The sequence below is a fragment of the Betta splendens genome, chromosome 16, assembly GCF_900634795.4.
Source record: "Betta splendens chromosome 16, fBetSpl5.4, whole genome shotgun sequence".
In the NCBI taxonomy this organism is placed as follows: domain Eukaryota; kingdom Metazoa; phylum Chordata; class Actinopteri; order Anabantiformes; family Osphronemidae; genus Betta; species Betta splendens.
The window spans coordinates 17,588,025-17,615,003 of NC_040896.2; the positions used below are offsets into that span (position 1 = coordinate 17,588,025).

The following is a 26,979-nucleotide window of genomic DNA, read 5'->3' on the forward strand; positions in this document are numbered from 1 at the left end:
TTTGGAGGTTGTGCTGAAACCTGGCAACCCGAATAGTTGCCAGAACCGAGCCAGCGGAGAGTTGACAGCAGCAACATCACCGCTCTGAGCGCACATTCCTTGGCGACACGCAGTCCGTGTACAAGGTCACGTCGGCGGCGACGACATGTGTCACGTGTGTAAGTCGCAACACTTGTTATACGCGTGTTTACCGTAAGTTCGTCAAGTAGCGCCAGCTAAGTTGGCTAGCAGCAGCGCGGCTAGCTTGCTAGCGTATGCGCTGACGTTAGCCAACGCAGGCGCTAGCGTCATGGTGTTTTTTGTTTTGAATAACGTACGGCTAGCAGGCGACACCGTGCATTGCGATCGGCTCCGGGCCCTTGAACTAACGCAACGGGTCGCGGCGTTAGCGTTATCTGAGGTCAATCGGTTAATGGGTGTTGTCGTCAATCAGCGCGTAGCAAAGCATTGTCGCGGTCACTTGGTCGACACAACACAGTGTGGTCGGTTTGAGCTAACTATCCAAAATGGTAAACACCAAAGAACACGGGGAAAGGCCCGCGTGGAGGGGTCAGTTACTGACTGATGTTAAGCCACGCGAACTGCTCCCCTGTTTGTATGTTGAACGCTTCGGTAGGTGGTCGGACACAACAGCGTCGCTAACGATTGTTACACAGCTTAGTTAGTTAAACATTGGGAGAGCGCACGTATGGAGTAGACTGGTTCCATCCACGAGGTTACATAAGTGTTCAAAGATCAGCTGGTTACATGTGTTTACCAAAGGTGGGATTTCATTGGTGTTTTCACAGCTGACTGCTGTCCTCAGCTGGCACCGGGGCGGCGGATCGATCCGAGTCGAGTTAACTTGCAACAGCTGGCTTCTTTGTTTACGTGTCGTCATAGCAGGGCATTATTGTGTCCGAATGTTAGGGGGGCATTAAAAATTTAGGTACGCACACGTGAGAGCCAATTATATCAGCGTGGAAGACACTGAGTAGGTTTGACCTCAGTTATTTTATAAAGTTTGGTGTTTTAGTGGATTTCTAAATTCAGATCACAGCAAATTTATGCAAGTTGTGTGTGTGTGTCTGCACTTGATTGAACCAGAACCCTATAACATAACCGCCTAAAGTAATTATTGATTTAGTAACGTAAACTAACCTAACGCAACGTCCGAGCATTGGTCCGATTTCCATTCCAATCTGTATCACGCTCTGCGTACACAATCTCTTACATAGTTTTAGATTGTTGCAAGCGCCTAAAGAATGCCTGATAAGATGACTGTTGAAGGACACATTCCTATTCATATTTCATTGTGGAAAACGCCCATGCCAGTGAAATACGAAAGTACACGCACCTGCTAACAGAGTTTGGGGGTATTTCCCTGTGTCAACATGAAATTGTGCCAAATCCTTTGAACGGTGGTGTAAATATATTTATTAACGGGCTTAAACTGTTTAGTAATAAAATACATTCTGTTAAGATGATTTTTGCTTTAAGTCACAAAAAACACCTGATAGTATCACACTGCCTAAACAGTCATGACCATATGTTGCTTTGGTCACTGCTGACTGGCTGCATGTTGTTCTGGAGTTAAAGATATCTTGCAGTGACTCCTGGCCTCAGTCGGATGGTCAGCATTGGCACAGCGATGCGGAAGCGCACGTTGATGCCAGAGGAAGTCTTGTTCTTCTCTCTGTGTGAGCTCTGTTGGCACAATGTGCAGCTATTCAGAACAAAAAATAAAAAGAGAAACACTGCAGGGTGGTTTACAGTGCAGTGGGGATGCAGGCGCAGGGGCAACTTAGGAGATGAAGCTCTTGTCCTTCTCATTTAGGGGAACTGAAACTAAATTTTTTGGAGTGTATTTTCTTTAGCGAAAATGTGTTTGGTTTACTGGAGGATTCAACTGAAGCTCATTGACCTTGGCTTTTAGCTAGTAAGACCTTGTGACGATTGGATACAGTCAAAAAGGAATTTAACCTCCTATTTTTTCCTTCCTTTCGTTTAGGACATTCAGTATGGTGGCATATTGGACTTGAACAGGTTGGACACTGCTTGACAGGCTGCTTAGTCAGTCAGAGATTGGATCTGCAGTAGGGGAAAGATGGGGAACACAGCGACCAAGTTCCGTAAGGCTCTCATCAACGGGGATGAGCTGCTGGCTTGCCAGCTCTATGAGAGCAATCCACAGTTCAAGGAGGCTCTGGATCCCAACTCTACATATGGAGAGTCCTACCAGCATAACACTCCACTCCACTATGCTGCTCGGCACGCCATGACACGCCTACTCAGGTCAGATAAAGGGAAGCTGTACGGAAGGAGTCAAAATGTACACGTTAATAGAGTCATAATGTAGCTGTGTGTGCTGTCAGTGAGCTAAAATGCATGTAGATGAATGAAAGACTAATTGCTTGTGCCTCAGGTTGTTGCTATGTGACAAATTCTATTGATTAAGTATTGCTTGTACTAATTATGTGGCATCTGCAATTATCAGTTGCACTTCTATGGCTATTTATATTTAGTTGCTTTTTAAGTTGCCTCCACAAGAACTCTATTGCTGCATCATAAGCAACAATGTTTCATATTTTGCCTCTATATGTTTTTCTCCCATCTGTCTCTCCACATAGCCATCTGTTAGCAGCTCTCAGGAATGCAACATGCTGAGATGGAATAGGATAAAGCTCCAAGAGCTTTCCATCCCACAAGCTAACAACATGCATGTGTTTGCCTTTCAGGACCTATTTTTATTTCCCCATTTTGATGCTTAAGAAACTTTGTATTCCTAAATAATATATTTTTGAGCAAAATACTAAATAGATAAATATTTGGATGCTTTCCAGTTAAACAATCAAATTCTGACACTCCAAAGTAATTAAATCAATTAGGTTTAAGTAGTAATTACAAAGTGAGAAGGAAATAAACAAACATAAAACATAAAATAAACAACATCTCTGGTAAAGAAAGTAAACTACCACCAAAGTTAAATTACTAGTGTATTCACTTGACCCTTATGCAAAGTCGCTTCTTAAGTGAAAGTTTGACATCTTTTTTTAAACTCTTGTAGGTATTTTCTCCGGAACAAAGATGGAAATCCTAACAAGCGTAATATGCACAATGAGACTTCTCTGCACCTCCTCTGCATGGGGCCCCAAATCCTGACCTCGGAAGGGGCACTGCAGCCCCGGCTCTCGAGGCCATATGAAGATGAACAACGTCGCTCAGAGTGTCTACAAATCATCCTGGCATGGACTGGAGCGAAGCTGGACCATGGAGAGTATGAGAGAGCTGATATCAATGCTACAGACAACAAGAAAAACACCTGCCTGCACTATGCTGCTGCCTCAGGCATGAGGATATGTGTTGAGGTGAGATTACATTTTTCAGTTTGTACACACAGAATCGAATTAAAATATTGTGCAAGGTGGCATTTAGGTATAAACATAAAAGCCTTCAGAGATGGGAACTAAAAGGCTGTACAAGACATGGAGAACTTTAAGTGGACTTTGAGGTCAAAGAAAACCTTATGTTTATACAAATTATTCAGTACTTTTGTTCTGTAAATATTTGTATTGTTTTGAGTTGTGATCATGAGTAAAGGCCAATAATTTGCTTGTTTACATTCATTAAGTTTGATCAAAGCCCTGATCTGAGTACATTTCAGAAGATTTGGTGCACCACAGGTCATGTGTTGGATCTTGTGTGTAACTGTAAAAGGAATTGCTGTGTAATCCTCATGAGGATGGGAGGACTTAGTACACTTTAAGATGTAAACAGACCTGTGACAAAAGGAACAAAGGTTTTTTTTATACAAATGTAGCAAAACCAAAGTGGGTAAGATAATATTGGGCAATGGTTGGAAAACAGTGTTTAGTTATTTAAATAATATGTATCCCATACTGTATGTATACAATGTTTAGGATTACCACAATAATAATTACACTGAAACTACTTATGACTGTATAATAATGATTATTACAGTACCCATGCATTAACCAATTTTCCCCTTTCTTACTGTTTAGTTCCTGGTGCAGAGAGAAGCCGACCTGTTTGCAGAGAATGAAAACCGCGAGACTCCATGTGACTGTGCAGAGAAGCAGCACCACAAGGACTTGGCACTGTGCTTAGAGTCGCAGATGGTCTTCTCTCTTGCCCCCGAGGCAGAGGGTATAGAGGCAGAGTATGCCGCCCTCGACCGAAGAGAGGTACAGAATAACATACAAGGAGGCTTTAGGTATACATTTCCCCCTCACCTGCTGGTCATTTCTAGCATAATGCTGGAAAATCCAACAAGACTTTAACAGGTCATCATCAAACCTTTTTTACAAGACGTATTTAAACACCCAAACCCTCACAAACTATATTTCAGGAGACATGGAGACATAACTATTGATCATTTGCATTGCAGATGATATACTTGGCTAGACAGACAGACAGACAGACAGACAGACAGACAGACAGACAGACAGACAGACAGACAGACAGACAGACAGACAGACAGACAGACAGACAGACAGACAGACAGACAGACAGACAGACAGACATGCATCCCCCATTTACATCAGTTTGTTTAGTTCATTGGACCTGGATTGGAAGGAATTCTCGCTAATAAGACTTGCACATGTTATCAGTAACATACTATACACAAAATATGTCTTAGTTCTATAAGTTTGTTAATATATTGTCTGAGAAAATCATGCCAGGATTTAATAATGACAGGATGATTTACACTTACAGGGTGATAACACTCTTGGTTAGCATCGTCAAGCTGCTGCAGAAGCAAAATCTATTTTTGTAATACAATAGCATTGTTAAATTGGTTCTCTCCAACTTACTTGCATTCTTGTCTCAGATAAAATAGGAATCCAGATCAGTTCCACCACGTGACTGTGTTTTTTAAACAAAATGCATATGAACAGACATATTTTGTGAATTGTATATGTAAATTCTTGGCATCATACTGTTTTCCTCCTTTTACAATCCTCTGCTTTTTTCTCCAGCTATATGAGGGCCTGCGGCCTCAGGATCTACGCAGGCTGAAGGACATGCTCATAGTGGAGACCGCTGACATGCTTCAGTCCCCTCTCTTCACTGCAGAGGCACTGCTACGTGCCCATGGTACGATTTAACACACATGGATGCACACATCCTGCTATCTGCTGGTTCTTAGAATGCCTGGTACCATCACAGAAACCTAGGACCTTAAACAATACTGTTGCATTCAACAAAACTTAATACATAAAAAGCTACTAAGTTGTCCGAAGAATTTGCTCTATTACAATAACGGTACATTGCAATTATGTTGTAGGGCATTTAGTCTTTTTAATAATGAATAATAAATGAGTTTGGGGACCAGCATTAGAAATATGCATGATTGCTTACTAGCCCATACCTCAAGTGTGTAAAGCCGAGACCAGTGCAGCAAACACCAGCACCTGTGATTTACTAAGCGAATTCCATGAACAACTTAACAAATCTGTCTTTGAACAGCACAGTTTTCTAGGTTTTAGACTGTGTCTATGTGTTAGGGATTTGTTACATCTCTCATAAAGATGTGAGAGTAGAAGAGTGAGCAATTGATCTGCTCTTAGTTGCAGCAGTAAACAAAATGTAAAGTTAAAGACATGTTCTTTATATAATGTGAACCATCACACTAAGTCACCTTCATAGACCAAAATACATAAATATCCATTATTTTGTAAGATGGCATTTGCCAAAGAATTCATAATGAGCACTGGCAGTCTTGAAAAACTGAAAATAGAATGATAGAACATTGCTTCACAAGATTTTGCAAGACATGTATAACTTATGCTCAGGACTTAGTCGTCATTAGTCCTCATTCAAAAAAGAATGGAAACTCACTGAAGGTGCTTTATTTATCCTTGCACAGGGTGCATAGTTTTGTTGTAATCCATATGTTAACATATAGCATATTGTTCAAGAAGCCTCATATATGCTAATGTGGCTTCTGTCAGATTTTACACTCTACCCCCTCAATAAAGATAATATTATGCAGTAGCTGTTATCTTTAGCTATACTACTGTGAATGCTAAGCACAAGTTACTCTACACTGTAAATTAAATAATACTGCAGGAAGCCTTCACAAATACATAATTGCGCATTATTTCTGATGCTAATTATTTTCTTTGTCACAACATTGCTTTCAGGCAAATAGTGTGTCTTGTATCTGGTGTGAGATGAGACAATGACATGACGTGTTGCATCACTAAACTAATGGTGTGAAAAAGCAAAGTTATTAGCCTTCTTAAGGATTTGATTGTAACACAAACATTTAGAAACAACTCCGCACAGTTCAGCGTATGGTAGAATGTAAAATGTTAAGTTAATTTGAAGTGAAAATGATCATTGATGTTTCTAATGACACATGCAACATGTTGCCATGTACCTTCACTGTCTGTGAACCAGGTGAAGTGACTCCACTTTGTCACATTCACGCACACAGACGTCACTTACTTGGCCTGAATAGATTAAACTGAGGCATTTCCATCTTAGGCGTGGCCACATATTCAGAAAGCAGGCCACAGTTTTGATTTCATTTGCAGCCTTATGCCACTCGTGGGGGGGTTCAGTTTTAAAAAACTCCACTGGCTAATTTAGTGGAGGCTCCTAGCTGTAGAACTGTGTGTGCTACATATTGGATCCTAGAATATTGCTCTATTTATTCACGTATGTCATGGGATTGCTGTCCAACTATTTAAATGGAATTAAACATGTTAGTATTCTAATATCCATGAGAACAGTTTTGGGACTTATGTATCATTAATTACTTGTGAAGGCAAGTAATTTTCCTCAGTTTCCTTATCACAATTCTTGGAGCTTTCTATCTGAACTAACAGCCTGTCAAGTTTTCTATAATTCAGCTAATTTGTATTTCCCAGCTAATTTTTAATATTTAAGAGTAAATGTGAAGACTTTTAATTTCAGACCCATTTTCATGGCCACAAGCATGAAGATATGGTCATATTCGTTGATGGGCTGTAATTGAATGGAGATGAGGGGCATTGTTGCAGTATTCATTATCTAAACGAGGCTATTTAGAGTCTGAGGCATTTGATTGGTGGTAAAACGTGTCTCCGGGCTGATAGTGGCCTAATTGCCCAGTTGACCGGGTCATCAAAGAACTTTTTCGGGCCTTGGAACAGTTCATTTCATATTTATACAGAGAATCTCCTAAACCTGCTATTTTTCTTACAGCCGTACAGTTTTTCAAGCAATGGAAAATATTATCTCAAAATATACAGTGTTTTTGTATCAACTCTGTGATTCTACATCAGAGGTGTTATTCTTGGAAGCTTTGTGTAACAAGGTCTGCTCTGTTTGCTTATAGCTGAAAAGTCCTCGATAATGTTTAATAACGTTCTTTAGGAGATTCTATTGGCCTCATTTTGACTATATTACAATAATAACGTTTCCTCTTATTTCAATGTATATCTTGACCATGATTCAAACGTATTTTATACTTAATCATATGAACATTAAAAGAAACAATCAGGCTTCTTATTTATTTAATGTTGTTATGGAGGTATGTGTTGTTGTTTTGTTTTTTTTCCCCAACAGACTGGGACAGGGAGAAGCTCTTAGAGGCCTGGATGACCAGTGCAGAGGAATGCTGCCAGCGCTCAGGGGTACAGATGCCCCACCCCCCTCCAAGTGGCTGCAACGCCTGGGATACCTTGCCTTCACCTAGGACCCCACGAACGACACGGTCCTCCATCACCTCCCCTGACCAAATCAGTCTCATGCCTACTGATGACGACTCCTCTCTGGTAAAACAAACCTTCCTGTTCCCTTTTAGCAATGTTTGTCAGTGTAGTTGATGAATAAAGTGAATTAAAGTACAGAAATTCAGTTACTTTTTTCTCTTTTAATTTTTTACAGAAAGTTTAGTGTAAAATTAAATATAATACATATAAATAGGTAAACTAATCAGCTGCAGCAGATGTGGTATATGAGATCTTTCAGACTGCCGTTTAACTGTACTCATGTACAAGTGAAGAGCCATAAGCAGAAATGAAAGCGCAGGACGAGTAGCCCCAGGAAGCAGCAGGTCTTCCTAGCCAAGAAGCTGCCTCAACAGCAAGGGATAAAAGCAGCATTAAGACACACAGCGTACTCTTAAAAACTGTACACCTGTATGTTTGTTTAAATAGAGTCCCTATGGCGATGAGAATTTCCTGAAATACTTCTGCTGATTTATTTAAATGTTCACTGCTACACCTGTTTTTCTGCGTAAGGTTGCATCATTTCCCATCATTACATTGTTATCAGCTGTTAGTATTTATGCTGGTGATCTTCCTTACACACATAAACAAAGGCAGGACTTCCCATTGAACCAAGAGAAGCTGCGCTTTGTTAGTTGTGTGAACTGGTTCAGAATATAACAGCACTTCCTAAAAAGATATAACTTTCAACAGAATGGAAAAAGATAAAGTAATATGTTGTTAGCTTTCAACAACATACATTCAAGTGTATTGTCAAAACACACACAGAAGGTGTAGTTTCCACAGGTGTGTTTACAGAAGCAGCATGGTTATCATTGAACCTTCTGACCTATTGCTTTTAGAGCAATAGCCCCCCCCCCCCTTTAACTGCTCTCCTGTTACTCTGACCATGTCCAGAATTTCCCTGATGATTATCAAACATGCTTGACATTTTCTTTGTGAGCAGTTGTCCAGATAGAAATGATGCCAGGTAATTTGGGATGGCTTGTACTACAACCGTGTCTAGTGGCACCTGGCCTTTGGCTAATTTAATGCTGCTGGCAGCTTGTCTTGTGTGATCACTTTCTGTTGATGATTAACCTTAACCGCACCCCAATGAAGGTATCAGAAGAGGTTAGCAGCACAGGCCAAAGGCAGTTACCCTGTCACCTAATTAGTGCCTAAATTAAGTAAGTTACCTTTTTAAATGTATTAGAAGACAACATTTTTTTGGTGTAATAATTTATCTTTTGGTGGATCTTAAGTCAGAGCCTTTCAGTGTGTGCACAAATGATAGCTGAAGCAGACTGATTAGATTTATCTGTAGGCCTTGAACTGCACTGTGGCATCGACCGGGTCTACTCAAGGGCCTGTTTAAAGGTTACAGTTGATTATATCGCAGTCTGCTCTTTCACAAATCAATAGTTACATTGTTGAGGTACACCGCTTTCCTTATGCCATTCGTTGGGGTCAGCCTTTCATTGTGCCGAGGCTTGTGTGTCCAAGTGGGTTTGTGTCAGTAAAAGCATATGGTCGCATGTCAAACATGGGTCATTACCTTTAAATTTGACTGCTCTCAAGCACCTTGTATGTCAGGCAAAAAGCTGTCAGCCTATGAGTTTTAGAATTTTAAGAGTTACTCAGAAATAAATCCTGTTAGGAAGCTACTGGTTATAAAGTTGGTCCTAAGAAATTTGACTTTGTCCTCAAGTTGAAGTGTGTATATATTTCTGTCTTGCAGTGTGGTATCTGCATGTCTTCCATCTCCGTCTTTGAAGAGCCTGTTGACATGTCATGTGGCCACGAGTTCTGCAGAGCATGTTGGGAAGGGTGAGCTATGGAGTATTATCATTTGATGTAAAAACTTTGATGACCTTAGTTTACTTTGGCTGATCTTAATCATTTTTATTTGTGCAGCTATACCTGTCATCTTAAACATATATGCGGTTTCTACAGGTTTCTCAATCTAAAGATCCAAGAAGGCGAAGCACACAATATCTTCTGTCCAGCTTATGACTGCTACCAGCTAGTTCCCGTGGAAGTCATAGAGAGCGTGGTGTCGAAAGAGATGGACAGACGCTACCTGCAGTTTGATATTAAGGTAAACTAGATGGAAAACACAGATGAGCCCCACACAAACCTCCTACGCAGAATACTGAAGTTGTATTCTCACCTGATTATAGATGACTGAAATGGAAGTGCACAAACTGGCAAACATTGCTGAGAGTAGAGAGATATTCATGGACACGAAAGGCAAGCTGGGAATTGTGAATTAATTAAAAATTGCCAGATTTCTTACTTTAGGGACATATTTCTTGTTGTGAAGCAGAATAAACTTCAAACACGCTACACAACCCTTCGACGCTACACTACACATTATAAACATGTTCCCAGGTAACACTACTGACCAACCAACAGTCTTTGATTTCAATGTAAGCCTGCTCTGAGCCTTGTTTCTTAATTGCAAAATGTAATAGGTATAGATCAAATGATTAGCCAACCTCTTAGTTGGAGTTGTCATAGAAACATTTTCTCCTTAATACAACACAGTGCACGTACAAATACAAATACATGTTTTTCATTATAGGATCAAGGTTGGGTTAACAGAGGAACACTGTCTTTGTTGACTGGCATTTGATTCAGAGAGGAATACATGCTCTGCCATATGGATTAGTGTTACAACATCAATACCCTAAAGAATTTTTTTCATCTTAATTTTTGGTCTTTCTTTGTAATTATTTTGCAAACATTAACCAAGCAGGACATTTTGTCAAATATCTTTTCCCATAGAAACTAGAAAACTAGTGAGTGATATCGTTGTGATAGGAACTGGGTGATTGTGTTTGACTTTTTTCCTTGTGTTGCAGGCATTTGTAGAGAACAACCCAGCAATCCGCTGGTGCCCTGTGGCTGGGTGTGAGAGGGCAGTTCGACTTAATACTCAGGGTCCCGGCACGTCCACCTCTGACTCCCTTAGCTTTCCTCTCCTTCAAGCTCCTGCTGTAGATTGTGGCAAAGGCCACCTCTTCTGCTGGTGGGTAGCTTGTGTTAAAAAGGTTTAATGATTTTGACTCATCAGAAGTCATGGGTCCTAAAAAAAGAGAACAATTCTATCATGCTTTTTTCCAGTATTAATAAATACTGTAAGCTTTATTCAAATACGAAAAAAATATACAAATAGAAATGCACATATAGAAATTAAATAATAAAAGCCTAAAAGTGGAAAAAAGTGTCTTCAGTTGCTTTTCTAAAACGATCAATAAATTCAGCTATACACAGGGACAGGAACAGGGACAGCATGTTCCAAAGAGATGGAGGAATAGAGAACACCATTCAAAGACTACGGGGTAAAGAGGTCTGCAGTGTAGTGGGGAGCCTTTTGAGTATTTCCAGATTTTTGCGTGGTCTTGAAAATTATTTGGATTCTAATATAAAAGAATTGTTTCTATGCACCTTTACAGGGAGTGTCGAGGTGAGGCACACGAGCCCTGTGACTGTGAGACCTGGAAGATGTGGCTACAAAAAGTCAGTGAAATGAGACCTGAGGAGTGTAAGTGTTGACATAATGTGTCTGTACATTTAGACATAAAGTTACATTTGAATTTGTAAAGTACACGAGTCTGATTACTTATAAGCTGACTAAGAATGTACCAAGAATAAGAATAAGCTCACTAAGAATGTAAAATAGTTTAAGGAGTTATTACCGATGTTGTAACAGTATCTCAAGTTAAAATAATCTTACTCAGATAACATGCTCAATGGTTTAGCACTAAGCCAATTAAAGTCCACCATGTTTAATGATAAATTATTAAGTAAAATGAACCATCCACTTATTGGAAGTACATGATGTTTAGAAGCAGTAATTGGATTGTGGGCAGTCTAATAGATCTTTTAAAACGGCAGAAGTCACTCCAAAGTACCACTTTGTTGATGCGACTGTCGAATGATAAAAGCAATTACTTTGTTTTCGACTGTCTTCCCCTTCAATTTCCCACAATTCGGCTTTATCTTGGCATTTCAAATGGCACATCAGGGGTGCTCTGATAATAGCCAATTATTCTGTTTGTATGTGTGTGTAGGTGCAGGGCCATCTTGGGAGATGTTAGCAAAACATCTAAAAGTAATACACATTAATAAAGCGGGACAATTGAACACTCAGTACATTTGTCTGTTTAGGTGCAGCGGTAATAACCATTCTCATTCTGTCTCATTATGCCTTTATTTGTTCTGTTTACTTCTCTTGAAGTGGCTGGTGTGAGTGAAGCTTATGAGGATGCAGCGAACTGCTTGTGGATGCTCACTAACTCCAAGCCCTGTGCCAACTGCAAGTCGCCAATACAGAAAAATGAGGGCTGTAACCACATGCAGTGCGCTAAGGTAAGCTTCACGGACCTCCTTTATTAAGCCTAAGGCAGTTAGGTAGATCAGATGCTAGTCTGGTCTTTACAGTTTTGAAAAGTTGATTGCTTTACTGAATGTGAAAGAAATGCTTGTATTCATCTATAACAATAGCAACAGCGGCAGTAGTAGTAACTTACATTTAGCGGAGCCTAGTTTGAATAAAAGTAAATAGCATGAATCATACATAGTCATCATATTACATCTAGACAATATATGTTGTATTGGCACAGGTGCAGCCAGGGTAGTGCTACATTTAGTTCCACTTTAATACATTCTTATGGGTGACATGACAGTTTATATGGACATCTGTTCCTCTCTGTTTCAATACATTGTAGATTTATACATCATATACAATTATCTGTCAGTGGACTGGGTGTGGGTGTGTGTGAGCATCTGTAGCTGTTTTCAGGCGTAAGGAGCTGTATGTCGGAACACAAATGTCTGAAGCAGTTAGCCAAGACATTAAACACACTTCATGCAGCCAGTTCCACACTGGAGCGGAGTGTCTATGTAATGTCTGATTGAGCCCATGCGCAAATACAGCGCGCAATTTACTTAACTTCTACTGAAGCGCACTGTGTTTTTATGCTCTGCAGGTGCCACTGCTGGCCTACATCACTGTGTGAGCAGTGACTGTATCAGACACAGGCAGTTGCCCACTGTGCTACATGTGTGGTGTCCAAACCTCATATGATACAATGGTTTATAAATACTTTTCATGATTGACTTACTCCAATGACGGGGCCTTCTAAATAAAAAGAAGTGTGTGGAATAGGAGGTTGAGCATCTGTGGAGGAAGTAGGTACTGTAGGGCTGAATAGTTTCTGTATCACAATGAAATGTTAATAGGACTGTGTGCTTTATGTCAGTGGTTTGCTTTTATGGATCCCTCAAACCACACAAGTCTGTTCGGTGGGACCATCCCTAAGGAAAATGGGTCTAGCTGAAGGCTCAACAATCTATAATGTAGATTAGTTTTAGCTGCACACAGATGGTGTTTGTGACACAAAGATTCGGTGAATAGCTTCTACTTTAAAGTTTGTACTGTTTTTTTTAAGCAGAACATGATGTATTGATGCTTTGTTGTTCTTTACTTGTGTGTTTTGTTGTTGCTGTATCATTCCACTGTTGTACGGCTGCATGGCCGGTAGCCGCTAAGCTGTTGACATCATGTAGTCCCACAGTGATTGTGTTTGTGTTACTACCGCTGTTGCTGGGGGCCCTGGAACAGAGCGAGCTGCCGTCCTTCGACCAGGCGCACTTTGTCTCTTTGACAACGCTGCCGCCGTCTCCGTCTTGGTTAGGACGATAGACTGGAGATGGAGATTAGTTTGGAAGTAATGGAGCAGCTTTGACAAGGCTGCGGAGGGCTGAGCCTCTTGACCTGTTATTACATAGTAAGAAATGGCTTTACCCCCGTTGCTTAGAAACACGGGACTCAGTGTTGCCAAGGAACATTTCTTTGTCTTTTCACTGCCCTTTTCCTTCCCTCTGGTGTGGTTTCACACTTTTTTAACTTCACTCTCTCCATTACACATGATGTCGTTTGGATCTTTCTCCCATTCCATTCATCCACCTCCTACTCTTTCATTTGTATTGATTTTTTTTTCAAGTGCCATGTAAGCATAGTGTTTCCAGGACGACAGAGGTCTCAGCCTGTAGGATCTTGTGTTGCTCTGCCTAACTTGTCACCCACAGAAGTACTCGTGTTATGGGAAAAGAAATCACTTACAACCAAATAGGCTGCAGATTGGAGTGACTTCAGAGTTTTGTTGTTCGACAATGCCCAATGGGACCTGCTGATCTCAAATGTGGTCTGAGTGCCTTCTAGTGGTAGCAGGCTGTGGGGATGCACCACTAAGTACTGACAACTGTCTGTGTTTTCCTTTAAACACTTCCATTTTCTTAAGGGAGTAGGACCATTTTCACATCTTTTTTGTGAATTAGACAGAATCTCTCTAGTTGATAATGTTTGTAGTGTTTTTGCTCCAGGGTGAATAATTAGGTAAAAATTAAGAAAACTGTTGTTACTGTCCATGGTTAGAGGTAATTTTACATTTTTATAGTTTATAATATTGACTATTTTTCTATGCTCTGAAGACATATTTTGGCTGTCACCTTTATGCGGTCCAGTAATAGTTCACTAGATCGTATTTTCATTCGCTATCTGCAGTGCAAGTATGATTTCTGCTGGATCTGTCTGGAAGAGTGGAAAAAGCACAGCTCCTCTACGGGAGGCTATTATCGCTGCACCCGCTACGAGGTTATCCAGCAGGTGGAGGAGCAATCGAAGGAGATGACGGAAGAGGTACCCGGACACTCACTATAGATGGACATCACAGCACACCTCGCCTTTTATCTCAATGGAACTAAATAAAGGAACAATGATTAGTGAGCAATATGCAAAAGTGGAGATTAAGAAATACTGCAGTGATGGCGGGGATCCCTGGAGAAGGCCCTTGTTAGTCTTTTATATTTTAGTACTAAATGTTAAGTGTCCCACTGATTTACTCTTTAACTCACATAAGTGTGTAGCAGAGCCAGAGCTTCATTTTCTTATTTCTACATCTAAAGCCAGGTGTCTGTGATGACTATCAGCACCCTCACTGATGCAAGCTCACTTTAATCATAACACATCGCAAATGTTATTCTAGTCTACCTGTAGGTTATAGCTGAAATAATTGCAAGAAAAAATACACCCACTTAATACACAGGGATGTGTTTCAGGCTTCAACTAGAAAAATGAAAATAAAACAAATATACAGCTATAATTGATTGACAAACTAAATTGAAATGAACAATTTGCTTTAAATTAATGAGTAAAATCACTTGGGCATAACTGATTACTGATTGCTGCAAAAAGAACTGACTTGCGCTTTTTGCTAAAAACAGTAACTTTGATTTCTATGTTTACACTGACTATGATATCAAGAAAAGGCATCACAAATGCATCTTCCCAGTCTGAAGTACTAATTGCATTCATGGCACTACTCTCTTACTTGGACTGTTCTCTACCAGGGTACCTACATTTTCTCCTTAAGGGCTTTATTGACTATAACTTGTGTTCCATCACTGTCCTGCAGGCAGAGAAGAAGCACAAGAGCTTTCAGGAACTTGACCGTTTTATGCACTACTACACACGCTTCAAGAACCATGAGCACAGCTATCAGGTAAACAGCTGTGGCTTTGTTCTAATGATGTCTGCTGTGCATAGTGTACAATCATCTAGTGGCTCTAATGTGTCACAGTGCCTGACAGGTGGGCACACTGCAGTGCAGTGCAGTATAGTGATCAATTTGCAGTATTTCTGCACTGCGTACATTTACTATTACTGCAGACTATACTTCTTTGTGACTGACTCATTTTATATGTTTTATATTTTTGTGGTGTCAGAAATCATTATACACGTTAATCCAAATAGGTTTTATACAGCCTGAATCTGGCCTTTCTGTTTGGTCTTTGTGAGTCAGGCAGATGATTGACTTAACAGTACAACTCTGTTTCCATAACCACAGCTGGAGCAGCGTCTCTTAAAAACAGCCAAAGAGAAGATGGAGCAGCTCAGTCGAGCCCTCAGTGGAAGTGAGTGCGCAGTCTGCCGCAATGGTGTCAATCTTTATTACGCATCTTAATCTCGTCCTCTGGTATTAGCCTTCCGTTACTGATATTCGGCAGTTGAAGGGCGGATAAAGACACAGATGTATTACAGGAGGTGTATTTGTTATTTAGTGTAAATGGCTCTGCTTTGTGAATCCTCTAGATCCCCATCTGTACAAGCCTGTTTATCAGCAATTAAAGCATCATGTTTTACAGTTTAAATGTGTTTCTGACAGAGAAATGGATAATGACCATAACTCAGAAGTTTTGACTTTGATTGCACGAGTATTTATTAGTGTTCTTTTGCTGCAATTACACAAAATAACCAAAACTGAATATAACTCTTAATAAATTGATTTTGTTTATGTATGACCAAGACTAGTCATTAGTATCTTACACGATTCCTAATAAGATGTATTCAGATGAATAAATCACAGTTTGATACCGACCTAAGCTCTAAAAGAAGTTGTTATAGCTTTGGAAGCTGTTGAAGGTTTTAGGTTAACAGTTCGCCAAGGCCAGGACAGTTTCTGGTACTCATTACCCATCAAGCTAGACTCCAGGGAGGTAATAAAACACTGCATACAATACATTTATTATAGAAGAGCCTTTCTTTCATGTGCTTTGTTTCAGAACTTTTCATTTTGAGCTGCTCTGCTTGGAAGTGTATATAAATTAAGCTGGAATGAGGGATGTGAACCCATAAGTTAAAGCTGATATCTGACTGCCTCTTCACTCTTTCCCAGGGGAAGGAGGCCCACCTGACACTACGTTCATTGAAGATGCAGTCCTAGAACTACTGAAGACTCGCCGTATACTCAAGTGCTCTTATCCTTATGGGTTTTTTCTGGAGCCCAAAAGCACAAAGAAAGAGATCTACGAGCTCATGCAGGTTCAGTCCTACTTATTGAGGAAAAAAGACAAATGTTCCCAGCGTTCAGAGTTATATGGGCCACTAGAGATTTGGAGCTAAGGCTTTCTACCTCCTGTACTTCACAGTGTGCCCCAGTTATACGTCCACATTTCGGCTTTTAACTATCTGGCATTATGTATTATGTCGTGTATAATTTATAATTACTGCCATAGACACAAAATGTGCTTACCTGCCTACCCACCTGTTTAATGCTGCAGCCTGGTACTTTAAAATGAACTTTCACCAGTCTTTGAAAGTTTGTCAAACCTGGCACCTGAGCAGATACATGCACAGCAGCTCTTAAAGTAGTTCACTTATTGAGCTACTTCAAAAGTCACTTTGTCCTTGAACAGGATGTTCATACAGTACACTGAAATCATTCACTCACCGAGGTTTGAATAAAACATCAAAAATCCCTTAGCCAGCTCTGTTCTCTTTCCTCAGACGGACTTGGAGATGGTAACAGAGGACCTAGCACAGAAAGTCAACCGGCCGTACCTGCGGACGCCGCGCCACAAGATCATCCGTGCAGCCTGTCTGGTGCAGCAGAAGAGGCAGGAGTTCCTGGCCTCGGTGGCCAGAGGAGTGGCTCCTAATGACTCTCCTGAAGCCCCTAGACGGAGGTAACGCACAGCTCATTAAACAGAAATACATTAGGCTGAGATGAAAAATAGCACTTTAAGCAACTAACAAAGCTGTCTTGCTCAATTGCAGTTTTGCCGGTGGAACCTGGGACTGGGAATATTTGGGCTTTGCATCACCTGAGGTAAGAGTGGGCAGACTGATGATTTGTTTAAATACCAAGTGTGCAGTTTGCGCCGCAGCATCTTTCAATACTGTGACTGTCTGATAGATAAGCTTTAATATTGTTAATGTCTGACAAATATGTGAACAGATAAGAGACTTTATTCATGACTAAAATAATCCATATTTTACATCACATTGTAGAAGCAAGGAACAAATGTGTTAAAGTAACTGAACCATAAGTCTTCTCATTAAACTACAAAATGCAGCCAAGGCAATTAATTCCCAGTGAATTTTCACTTCCTTTACCCTTGAAGTTATTATCACCAGTCAGTGGGTTTGAGACAGATGTCTGTGACAGCTTCATGTAGTGGATTAACTGCTGGCGCTCCCTACTTTACTTTACCTAACAAGGTAATTAATTAATTACAGAAACCCTGTATGTAGTCAATAAATATTTGTTAAGTGTACTTTTGGCTGTGTCAGCAGTGTTGACAGGCCATGATGACCCAAAGATCATGTTTTTTCATATTTTCTAGTAAGCCAGATGGCTCAGTTTTCCCCTGTGCACCGAGTACTCTGACAAACACCTGAGCAGGTTGTTCCTAATCACTTTCAGTCATGAAACCTTCGATATAATGACTGATTATTGACCTCTTTAGCTGTTCTGTACAGCTTGATGCATGTATGCAAGCCAGCTTGGTAAATATATTCACAACCACTTATCATCTGCGCAGGTAAAGCTGTTAGCTCTAAAAACAACCAACCTGATTGGGTCACTTGTCTGACTTGTCTTCAAATATGTCATTAGATTGTATCAAGTTATCTAAATTGTATTTTAAGGATACCACAAGTTATCTGCTCTTGTTGGCTGGTCTGATTCTTCTGAAAAATCTAAGAGAGTCAAATCGCTGGTCTTAATTAGAAGTCGCTATGAATACTCAGTGTCTTTGCCAACTATTATCTCTGTCAGACCCTAATTTGTATCCGTTTGTTTACTGTACCACAAAATACCACTATTGATTCCTCAGACAAATGTAGTGTTACAGGCCACAAGCAAAAATTTAATTAAGCTAGAAGGAACACTACAAAGAAGTTGCTTATCTTCAAAGGAACAAGTTATCAGTGTCTGCTCTGATACTTATCTTACCTCCACCCTATTTTCCGCTACCAGGATTTAGATAACAAGCCTGCCAGTATTCTAAACAGATTATTTTTGTCACAAGAACATGTTTATGTGGAAGTTCACAATAAATGCTGCCATTAGAATCCGAGCACCTAATGCAAGGAGCTAACCCCTAATTAGAAGCCTCCATCTTTCAGCCGCAGTAGTTAATGGGAACACCATGGTAATAATGAAAGCCTGATGACACTGCTCACAGCCACAGATGGTCCACTCCATGGTTCTTTATAGTGGGCTATATTTAGAGCAGTGGAAACATGAAAGACAGAGTAGGGGTGAGAGACTTTTGATTATGTGAATGTGACTTGCTGACTCTCAAACGTATGAGATGATTGAATTAAGAATATAGTAGATTATTTCATGGTATTAATATGAATACATGAGACCTTTTTAATCTTGGTCTGGAACCGGAGAGTAGTCTTACATTTATCATTAGCTTACGTTAGCAAAGTCACTAGATTTATTTTATTTATTTTTATTTTTTTACTAGCACTCTAGAGTCCCTCAAAAACTGGCCCATACTTAATGAACATATTTCCAAAATCACTACACCCTGGGCTCAAGATAGGTTTGGATTTTGTTCGAAACACTTCTGATATGACTTGCAAAAGATTATTTATTTAACACTTGCCAGCAAATAAATCGTTGATGCACCTTACTTTTTAATAATGACATCTGTATGGCGGAGTGTAGTCGTTGTTGCTGGTATTTGTCAGACATACTCACACAGCATTTTGAAGTTTCTGGACCTGTTTCCAATGTAACGATCGAAGATTTGGTCTGGACATGCATGTTTGAAGCAGTCTGGAGGTGCTGTTCCTACCTAGAAAGGCTCAAAGAGCATTTGAAGTGCATGGCTTTACCAACAGATGTTAAGTACATAAAAGTATAAGTCAAGGAGTATGGGCAGTTCTTGCCCCAGATCAATACATGGAAACAAATGCATTTCATTGACTCGTAGATGATAACATTTGGGATATTAAAGATAAACTACTATAAATATATATTTAAATATAAATAATTAAATGTTTTGTTAAAATGAAGCCATTAGCAATACACTGGCAGTGGAAAATGCATGTTTTGTTTTTCCTACTGTTGTCAAGGAGTATGCAGAGTTCCAGTACAGACGGAGACATAGGCAGCGGCGGCGAGGCGACATGTCCAGTCTCCGTAGCAACACGCCCGACCCTGATGACCCTGGTGAAAACAATTTAGGTAGGCAGAGGACATACAGTATATGGCTCCCAGAACAAGAATATTAGAAAGTGAGGGGAGATCTATCATGGGTAAAACTACATGTATCTTTACTGGATGCCTATTTAAGAAGTGCGCTTTTGCTTTTACCTAACATGAACACAGCTCAGCTCAAAGTTGGGAAATGTACAGAAAAGCCGATATGTCCCATATACCAGCAATGTTTACCACAGCGCTGGTGCTTGGCTGTGTTGAGTGAAAGATGGATGGAGTTTGCAGTTTTGATGCCAGCTACTTGCCTCTGTTGTTCCAAGGAGAATCCGATGATTTTATAAGTAGATACCGACTCAGTGAATTTCCTGGGAAAGTGCTGAAGGCATTTGCTCCGTCAGGTTGCTATCACTTGATTATTTTGCATTGTTCACTAAAGTGAAGATGATCTGTTTTAAATATGTTGTATCAGTGAGTTAAATTCCTATTCAATATTCTGTGTAATGAGGGTATTTTGGCTCAGGCTGTTCTCCCTCATTATGCAGACACACAGGACATGGGGAGCGGATGTAGACAAGGGCCACTGATGGTAAGTACACACCTTTCAATGGCTAATATACTTTGACGTATGCTGCTGCTGAATCAGGACGGTATTTACATTTATTAAACACATAATACCTTTCTGAAGGGATATAGTCCCCACGTCTTTATATCCATAAAACAAAATTTAGCTTGACAAGTGTGACATTTGCCTCCTTTAGTTTTGTTTTCTTAAGGTAACCTTAAGAAAATGCTAAACTGATGAAGTGAACATGCCACAACCTAGAGGGAATTTGTTGACAGCAACAAACATATACATCATTTTGTCCATTTTGGAGACGTGATTTATTGAAATCTAAAAAAAACACGTACAACAAAGTGGAAAACAGCAGCTGTTAAAATTAGACCAAATGGACTTTGCCTGTAGGTCAAACATGCCTTATTTTTCTTGTCTGACACACATTTACATATGAGGTGCAGGGCGAACCTGAACTGCAGGTGTAAAACTGCTGGTGGTCCGTAACTAGATCACACGGGCTTGGCCTGGTTTCAGCTCCTTTTCATGACACGATGTGGCCTTAAATCTTTTGCAGGGCCTCGGTTCTTTGGATGATGACGACCCCAACATTCTGCTGGCCATTCAGCTTTCACTCCAGGACTCAGCGATGGCAGGGGGAGAGTCCAGTCACGAGGGCCTAGCCGTCGAAGCGTCACTTGGCGCGATCGGCACCTCTCTGCCTTCGAGGCTTGAACAAAGAGCTCCCGGTGTGGACGTCCTCCCCAGAGCTTCCCTGAGCAGCTCAGAGCTGCTGGAACTGGGCGATAACATGGCAAGACTTGGCAACTACAACATCAGCAGCCAGTACTCTGCTGCCCCCGGTTTCCCCACTGGTCCGCACTGTGACAGCCACCACCGGAGCTACGGGGCCTCTGTGCCAGTGGCTCCAGCTGGCAACAACTCATCTAAAGGTCTCTTCTCTTCTTCCGGCGACGCGATTGACTCGGCCATATGCAGCACTCAAGATCCATCATCATCCGCCGCACTGGGGGCAAACGCCAACCTTCTTGGCAACATCATGGCTTGGTTCCACGACATGAATCCCCAAGGTATCACCCTGGTCCCCTCAAACTCCCCTGAGACGGATTCAGACCTTGGTGCATTCCGGGAAGATGCAGAAGGGCATCTGCCAGATGATGAGAACGCCAGTGTCCTGCCTGAAAGCAGGAAACCTCAGCAAGTCGCCTCAGACGTGGGTTTCTGTCCTCGCAGGCCGGGTGATGCGGAGGAACAGGAGTGCGGTGTCGTCGAGAGGCCAACTCAGTTGGATCTAGTGGGGCTGGACACCGTTCAGTTACCTTACACGGCCACAGGTGACACCGGTGGAGGCCATGCCGAGCGTGGAGGCTCGAAGGTCTGCCATGTTGACACTCCACAGTGTGACTCTGTATCTGACCAGCTGCCCAGCACCAGCTCCTCCGAGTGGGAGGAACAAGTGCATTTGGTATGATCTGATTAGAAGCGAGGGGGATCAAGCCAAAAGCCACTATATACTGCAATTAACTGAATATGTACAATAGCCAATCACTCATATTCATTTGGAAAGTGGTATGTTTAGTATGCTGTTACAGGCAGATCGGTTCCGCGTGTTTACTGTATCATCAGCCTCCCTAAAGAACAGCCACCCTGAAACCACTAAGGGGACAGATTACATTTGATAATGTTACCTTCAATGTTTCTATGCTGACCGAAATACAAATCAAGGTTCATTTTATAGACGATGAGAGATTTGCAGACTTTAGCATCTTGCAGGTATTATTTTTGTTCCACTGGAGTAAAAGCTTACTGTACGTGTGTGAATCAGGGCAGAGGAAGACTTTTCAACTGTACATAGTAAGCAGATTGTTTTCTTCCAGTATTTCAGCCTGTGTGACACAGGTTGAGGCCTAACGGTCACTTCTGTCCATATCTGCCTACTTTATGGGTGCCAAACACTGACTCGCTAAAGCACAGTTTGCAGTCACCAAGTGGCTTCTTCAATGCAAATTGTGCCTGCTAATTAACAACCTCCACAACTCAGCTCAAATGTAATGTGAACGCGCCGAGCCATAAATTTTATGAGATTGAAGCCGCGAGTGATATTCTCAAATTTCCCTAAAAGCTGTCGTGTGCTGTGTGAACATCTAGTTCGATACCATTATAGTTGTGGACTTTATCGTGTGAAACATTCAAACTTAATGGTGAAAGTGAAGAGTAGGTGGCTGGACTGAAGACATTTCATAACAGACCTGTCGATGGTTATTCCATCTAAGCCTCAGTTCCTCAATGACACATGTTGACAGGTCCCGAGGGTCCACACTGTATCATTCAGTTCAACAGCTTAGTTAAATTCTATTGTTGATTATTGCAGCTCAATGTGTAACCCCACATAAATACTATGTGGACTACTGGATATGTGTGAAGTACACAGAATGCCAGCGACAGATAATCAGGCAATCATATTCAGATTGATTAATGAATGAATCAAGCCCTGCCCGCTGTAATTAATGTCGGGGTCCTACTTAAGTGTAGTAAAAGCAAAGCCTTGAGAGAGCTCTGCAGATGCTGCGGACTGCAGCGTGACGTGTGTAAAAACCATGAATGTGTATTGCATCTCAAGGGTGATAAAACGGTTCTCTAGCAGTTTAGAGATACAGTGCCTTTACACTATGTCAATCACCATTACGTAAACCATTCTGAGTGCTAATTACACAGTATTTACAGTGTAAACAAAAACACCTGTTACCTTAAACTTATTTCGCTCAAGGTTGTAGTGTTTATAGACACAAACTCCTCTTTTCATCATAATACTTGTAGCACAAGGCTTTTTGTTGGCTCTCGTAGTATTAAGTTAGCAGATGACTTCGATTTCCATGATTTGCTTTACTGGGTAAGTTACCACCGTACACTCTCAGACCTTGTTCATAGTTTTAAAACAGGTTTGATTTTCCTCTTGTGCGGCTTTTTGCCTGCACCAAGCAGTTGTTTTTTCTGTTTGGAAAACTAAAATCACTGTATTGACTTTGGAATGAGTTGACTTAATGTATGTGTGTCATATATCGTACCTAAAGACACTAAACGGAGGAAAGTTGCAATATAAAGTAGGTTATCTATTTGAAACCACACTGATCCATTAAAGAAGATGGATTGTAAATGTCTTAACTAATAAAACAAAGACTAATGTCTGAAGTAAGCGGTCGTTCTTTTCTGGCAGACGTGGAGTCATAGAGATGTTCGGATGTGACAGTGAGTGCCATACCCTTTCTGTGTAACCAGGCTGTGCATGAAGTGGGTACAGGTCTACATAGAATTTGTACTTTCTTTGTATTTCACCTCTAACGTCCGGGTGATTTATTTTGAAATGACATAACATTTTGTAACGCATTGAGATCTTCTATTGTTAAGCAACTAATCCTTGAAACGCTATTTGCACTTTCATAGTCTATACTTGATACATTCCCACTTTATATGAAAAACGTTTGATGTGTGACGCCAATAAACTGTGTGTTGAGTTTTATGTGTTGTGTTTTTTTCTACTATTATTGTATAAAGTATTATATAGTACTGTGTGTGGGGAGTGCCAATGACGGCAGATTGTCCTTCAGTGCAGTTCCTTTTCATCTGCTCCACCAGCAACTAATTACACAACGTGTTAGTATAAAAATGAGGATAAATGACAGCTGTGTGTGTGATGACTGCTGGCTGGAGCTTGGCCTGGTTGTTAGCGGCAGAGGCCGATGAGCTGCAGCAGGAGGAGGAAGAGGGAGACCACGTCCAGGTAGAGGTTGAGAGCGGCAAACACATACTCCTCGGGAGAGACTTCATACTTCCTGTGTTTCCCCCCCAGAATGAGCTGGGTGTCGAACACCAAGTACTGCGGAGAGACAGAGCGAGATGAGATACGTCGTCGTCTGCGCGACGGCTACAGAGATGGATTCGACGGGAAACACGGGCGGCGATCCTCATCTGACGGCGGGAGCTTTGTAGATAACGGGCCGAGTGAGTAATCACGCGGTCGCTGTTGTGCGGCTCCAAATCAGTTGTGACTGGGCGCCGACGGGCCTTTCGGGCTCCGCGTGCCGGCTGATGGGATCGGTCGCAGCAGTGGCTGTTTGTGCCAAAGGCGAGCGGCGAGGTGACTGTGGAAATGAAGCTCGGCGCCGTTAAGCAGTGCATAATGGAAATTAAAGGGCACGAGGACAAGGCGGTCGCTCCCTCTCTGGACGAGAGCTGCCGTGACGAACGGGCGGGGGTCGCTCGGCACCGCCGTCAGATCTCAGGCGTGTGACATGTGGTCGTCTGGGAGGGTTTCCAGTCCCATTCCTGATTCAGTCTGTTACAGATAATCATGAGCTGCTATGAAAGTTGGAGTGTACTCACTAAAGAGAACAGCAGGGTTCCCACGCAGGCGTACAGGATGTAAAGATACTGTTGGGAGAGACACAAAGTCAGCAGCAGGTCTCAGAAGCACAATGGATTCTACAAGTGTTTGTGATCGTTAGTAAAATAATGTGTGATACGATGCAGACTTAACAGCCTCATCCTTTAACACTGTATCCCAGAAAATGACATAATCATCCATTTTCTTTTTTGCTTGTTCTGGTAAAGGCTGATAAAGAGTGGCCACAATACGCTTTAAGAACGTCTGTGTGTTCGCCTCATTTCTCTCATGTATGTAAAAATAGCGTCTTTAAATCGATACAAAGCTGTTTTGCCCTGTGAATTCTCTGCTTAAGGCAGAAACAGTCATCACAGCAAATAGGCCTGTACATTTAAATGCATCTGCCTGACATCAGTTCAGCCCCTGAGAGGCTTGAGAGGACACACTCTCTTCTTTATAGTCTGTTCAGCACACAGGTCAGTGGCAGTACATGCCGGGGATAAAAGCTATCAGGCTGTATATACTGTCCGCCTCTAACCGCTGCACACGCGGCCGCTATTAATTTCAAAGCCGTTCTCACGGCAAACACCGGTGTAAACACAACGGCGCCTTGATTTACCTGCGACCGGAGGATTGCACAAAGCAATGCAAACGAAAAGAGGGTCCAGGCAAACACCCACAGGCTGCCATTTAGCGTGGTGAAGTCCCACTGGCGAGAGAGAGAGAGGGAGAGAGAGAGAGGGAGAGAGAGAGAGAGAGAGAGAGAGAGAGAGAGAGAGAGAGAGAGAGAGACGCTGAATGTGACGAGCCTCTCAAACAGAAAACACCGGACAGAACGTCTCTCGTTCAAACCCATCATGGCTGTAAAAGCTCAAGGTCGTCTGTAGTTCAGGCCTCGATGAGGACGTGGCGCAAGGGAAGCCGAACGATTCCGGACAAAATGATCCTGGATAATTATTCAGCAGGATGCAACGCAGGCAGAAGAGGGTGACCTTTTGGCCCCACAGAAAAAGGGAAGATGGCTGCTACTTCGGGAGAATCACTTGACACTGATCACCTGAGGAGCCGTGAGCGAAACACGCAGACGTTTAGATCTCTGTGACCTGCGGAGACGTGAGAACGGGAAGTCGTGAAGAGAAACCACGAGGTGCCTGAACGCAGCGCCGATGCCGTTTACTGGGTGATCAGCTCACATTCAGCCTAGTGATGGATCCTTCACTCCAAGGTTCCAGTGAGCAGCAACCCAATGCAAATGTAATGCTGTAATTTATTAAGTTCACTGTTTTGTCAAACCCCTTGAATTAAAGCAGAGAGTCGTTAACGTTGTCGAATTTAATGCGGCTGAGGACAAATTCAAAGAAACAGCATTTATGAGGCCGACTATACATTGACGCTACACGGAAAGAACAAATCCCCCGTGGCCCATTCAGATGCTAAATATGTTGGTGACGCCAGCAGTAATTATGAGGGACTTTCAATGGCCACAACTTTGGCCTTTCATCTGTTTAATGTGTCTGTTTTGAGTTGGGAGCGTTTCCCACTTACTTTATCTGTGTTTTAAACAGGAGCCACGTAATGAGGTGAAGTGATTTTCCAAAGGTCTCCTCCCATTGACTGCTGCTAATAAAACATCTGACCTTCTAATGAAATGTACGACACCGACATAAACATGCGCTGTTTCATCATTTACACTTCGCATATGAGATGAAATGACTTCTTTCCTGAAGAGACAACACAAACTAAAGGCAGCTCGATTATTACAGCACTGGTTTAAACCATTATTGTCGTAAAAACCCAGTGATCCAATGGTGTTTCCTCCTGCATTGATGTCACTGCACAGCACAGTAGGAAGTAGCTGCGGAGGCCTGTGTGCCTGGATCGCACTCGGAGGACAGAGTTAAAGATTAATTGTGTCGCATGTTTGCTGTATGAGACGTTTCACGGTAAAAGGGGAAATGAGCGAATAACAAAAGGCCCCCGGCCATTTCTGACGCAGAGTTCACGATAAGAGCCTGCGTCAGCCTGAACGCAGCTTTAACTCTGGCCACCGCTCCACATTAGGAATTAACTGGATTGGACAAATGCACTGATCTCAGCAGTAATCGCAGTTTTGCCTGGGCAGCAGAGCCGTTAGGGCTTTAAACCGGTGACTACATACAGCAAACACTGCGTGAGGGAGGGGGAAAAAGCAGCTTAGCGCTAAACGCTCCTCTCAGCCAAGCTCGCAAGCGCTCACCACCGGAGCAAAGTGGCCCCGGTCCGTCTGCGAACCGGGGCCCGACCCGCGTGACGGGTCCT

General features: G+C 41.8%; 2 protein-coding genes across 6 annotated transcripts in view; one reads left to right on the forward strand and one right to left on the reverse strand.

Annotated features, from left to right (window-relative positions):
• Window positions 1-23,817, forward strand: LOC114842693 (ankyrin repeat and IBR domain-containing protein 1-like). 2 transcript variants are annotated; one of them, XM_029128467.2, is made up of 20 exons: window positions 1-158; window positions 1,991-2,274; window positions 3,047-3,347; window positions 4,002-4,184; window positions 4,980-5,097; window positions 7,558-7,766; window positions 9,442-9,530; window positions 9,657-9,801; window positions 10,568-10,734; window positions 11,162-11,250; window positions 11,947-12,077; window positions 14,275-14,409; window positions 15,185-15,271; window positions 15,617-15,683; window positions 16,445-16,590; window positions 17,056-17,234; window positions 17,326-17,377; window positions 19,642-19,753; window positions 20,269-20,312; window positions 20,857-23,817. In XM_029128467.2, the coding sequence occupies exons 2-20, from the start codon at window positions 2,087-2,089 to the stop codon at window positions 21,769-21,771; spliced, it is 3,357 nt and encodes a 1,118-aa protein (XP_028984300.1). In that variant the 5' UTR covers window positions 1-158; window positions 1,991-2,086; the 3' UTR covers window positions 21,772-23,817. The 2 variants fall into 2 exon arrangements, with proteins under 2 accessions (XP_028984300.1, XP_028984301.1); XM_029128468.3 differs by lacking the exon at window positions 1-158 and adding an exon at window positions 231-400.
• Window positions 22,245-26,979, reverse strand: part of zgc:110410 (uncharacterized protein LOC553618 homolog) — a 7,529-nt gene continuing 2,794 nt past the window's right edge. For all 4 annotated transcript variants that reach the window (XM_029128484.3, XM_029128487.2, XM_029128482.2 and 1 more), the window contains exons 9-11: window positions 25,301-25,390; window positions 24,681-24,728; window positions 22,245-24,174 (exon numbers count right to left, since the gene is read on the reverse strand). In XM_029128484.3, the coding sequence (XP_028984317.1) occupies window positions 24,022-24,174; window positions 24,681-24,728; window positions 25,301-25,390 (291 nt within the window). In that variant the 3' untranslated portion in view covers window positions 22,245-24,021. The remainder of the gene's footprint in view (window positions 24,175-24,680; window positions 24,729-25,300; window positions 25,391-26,979) is intronic.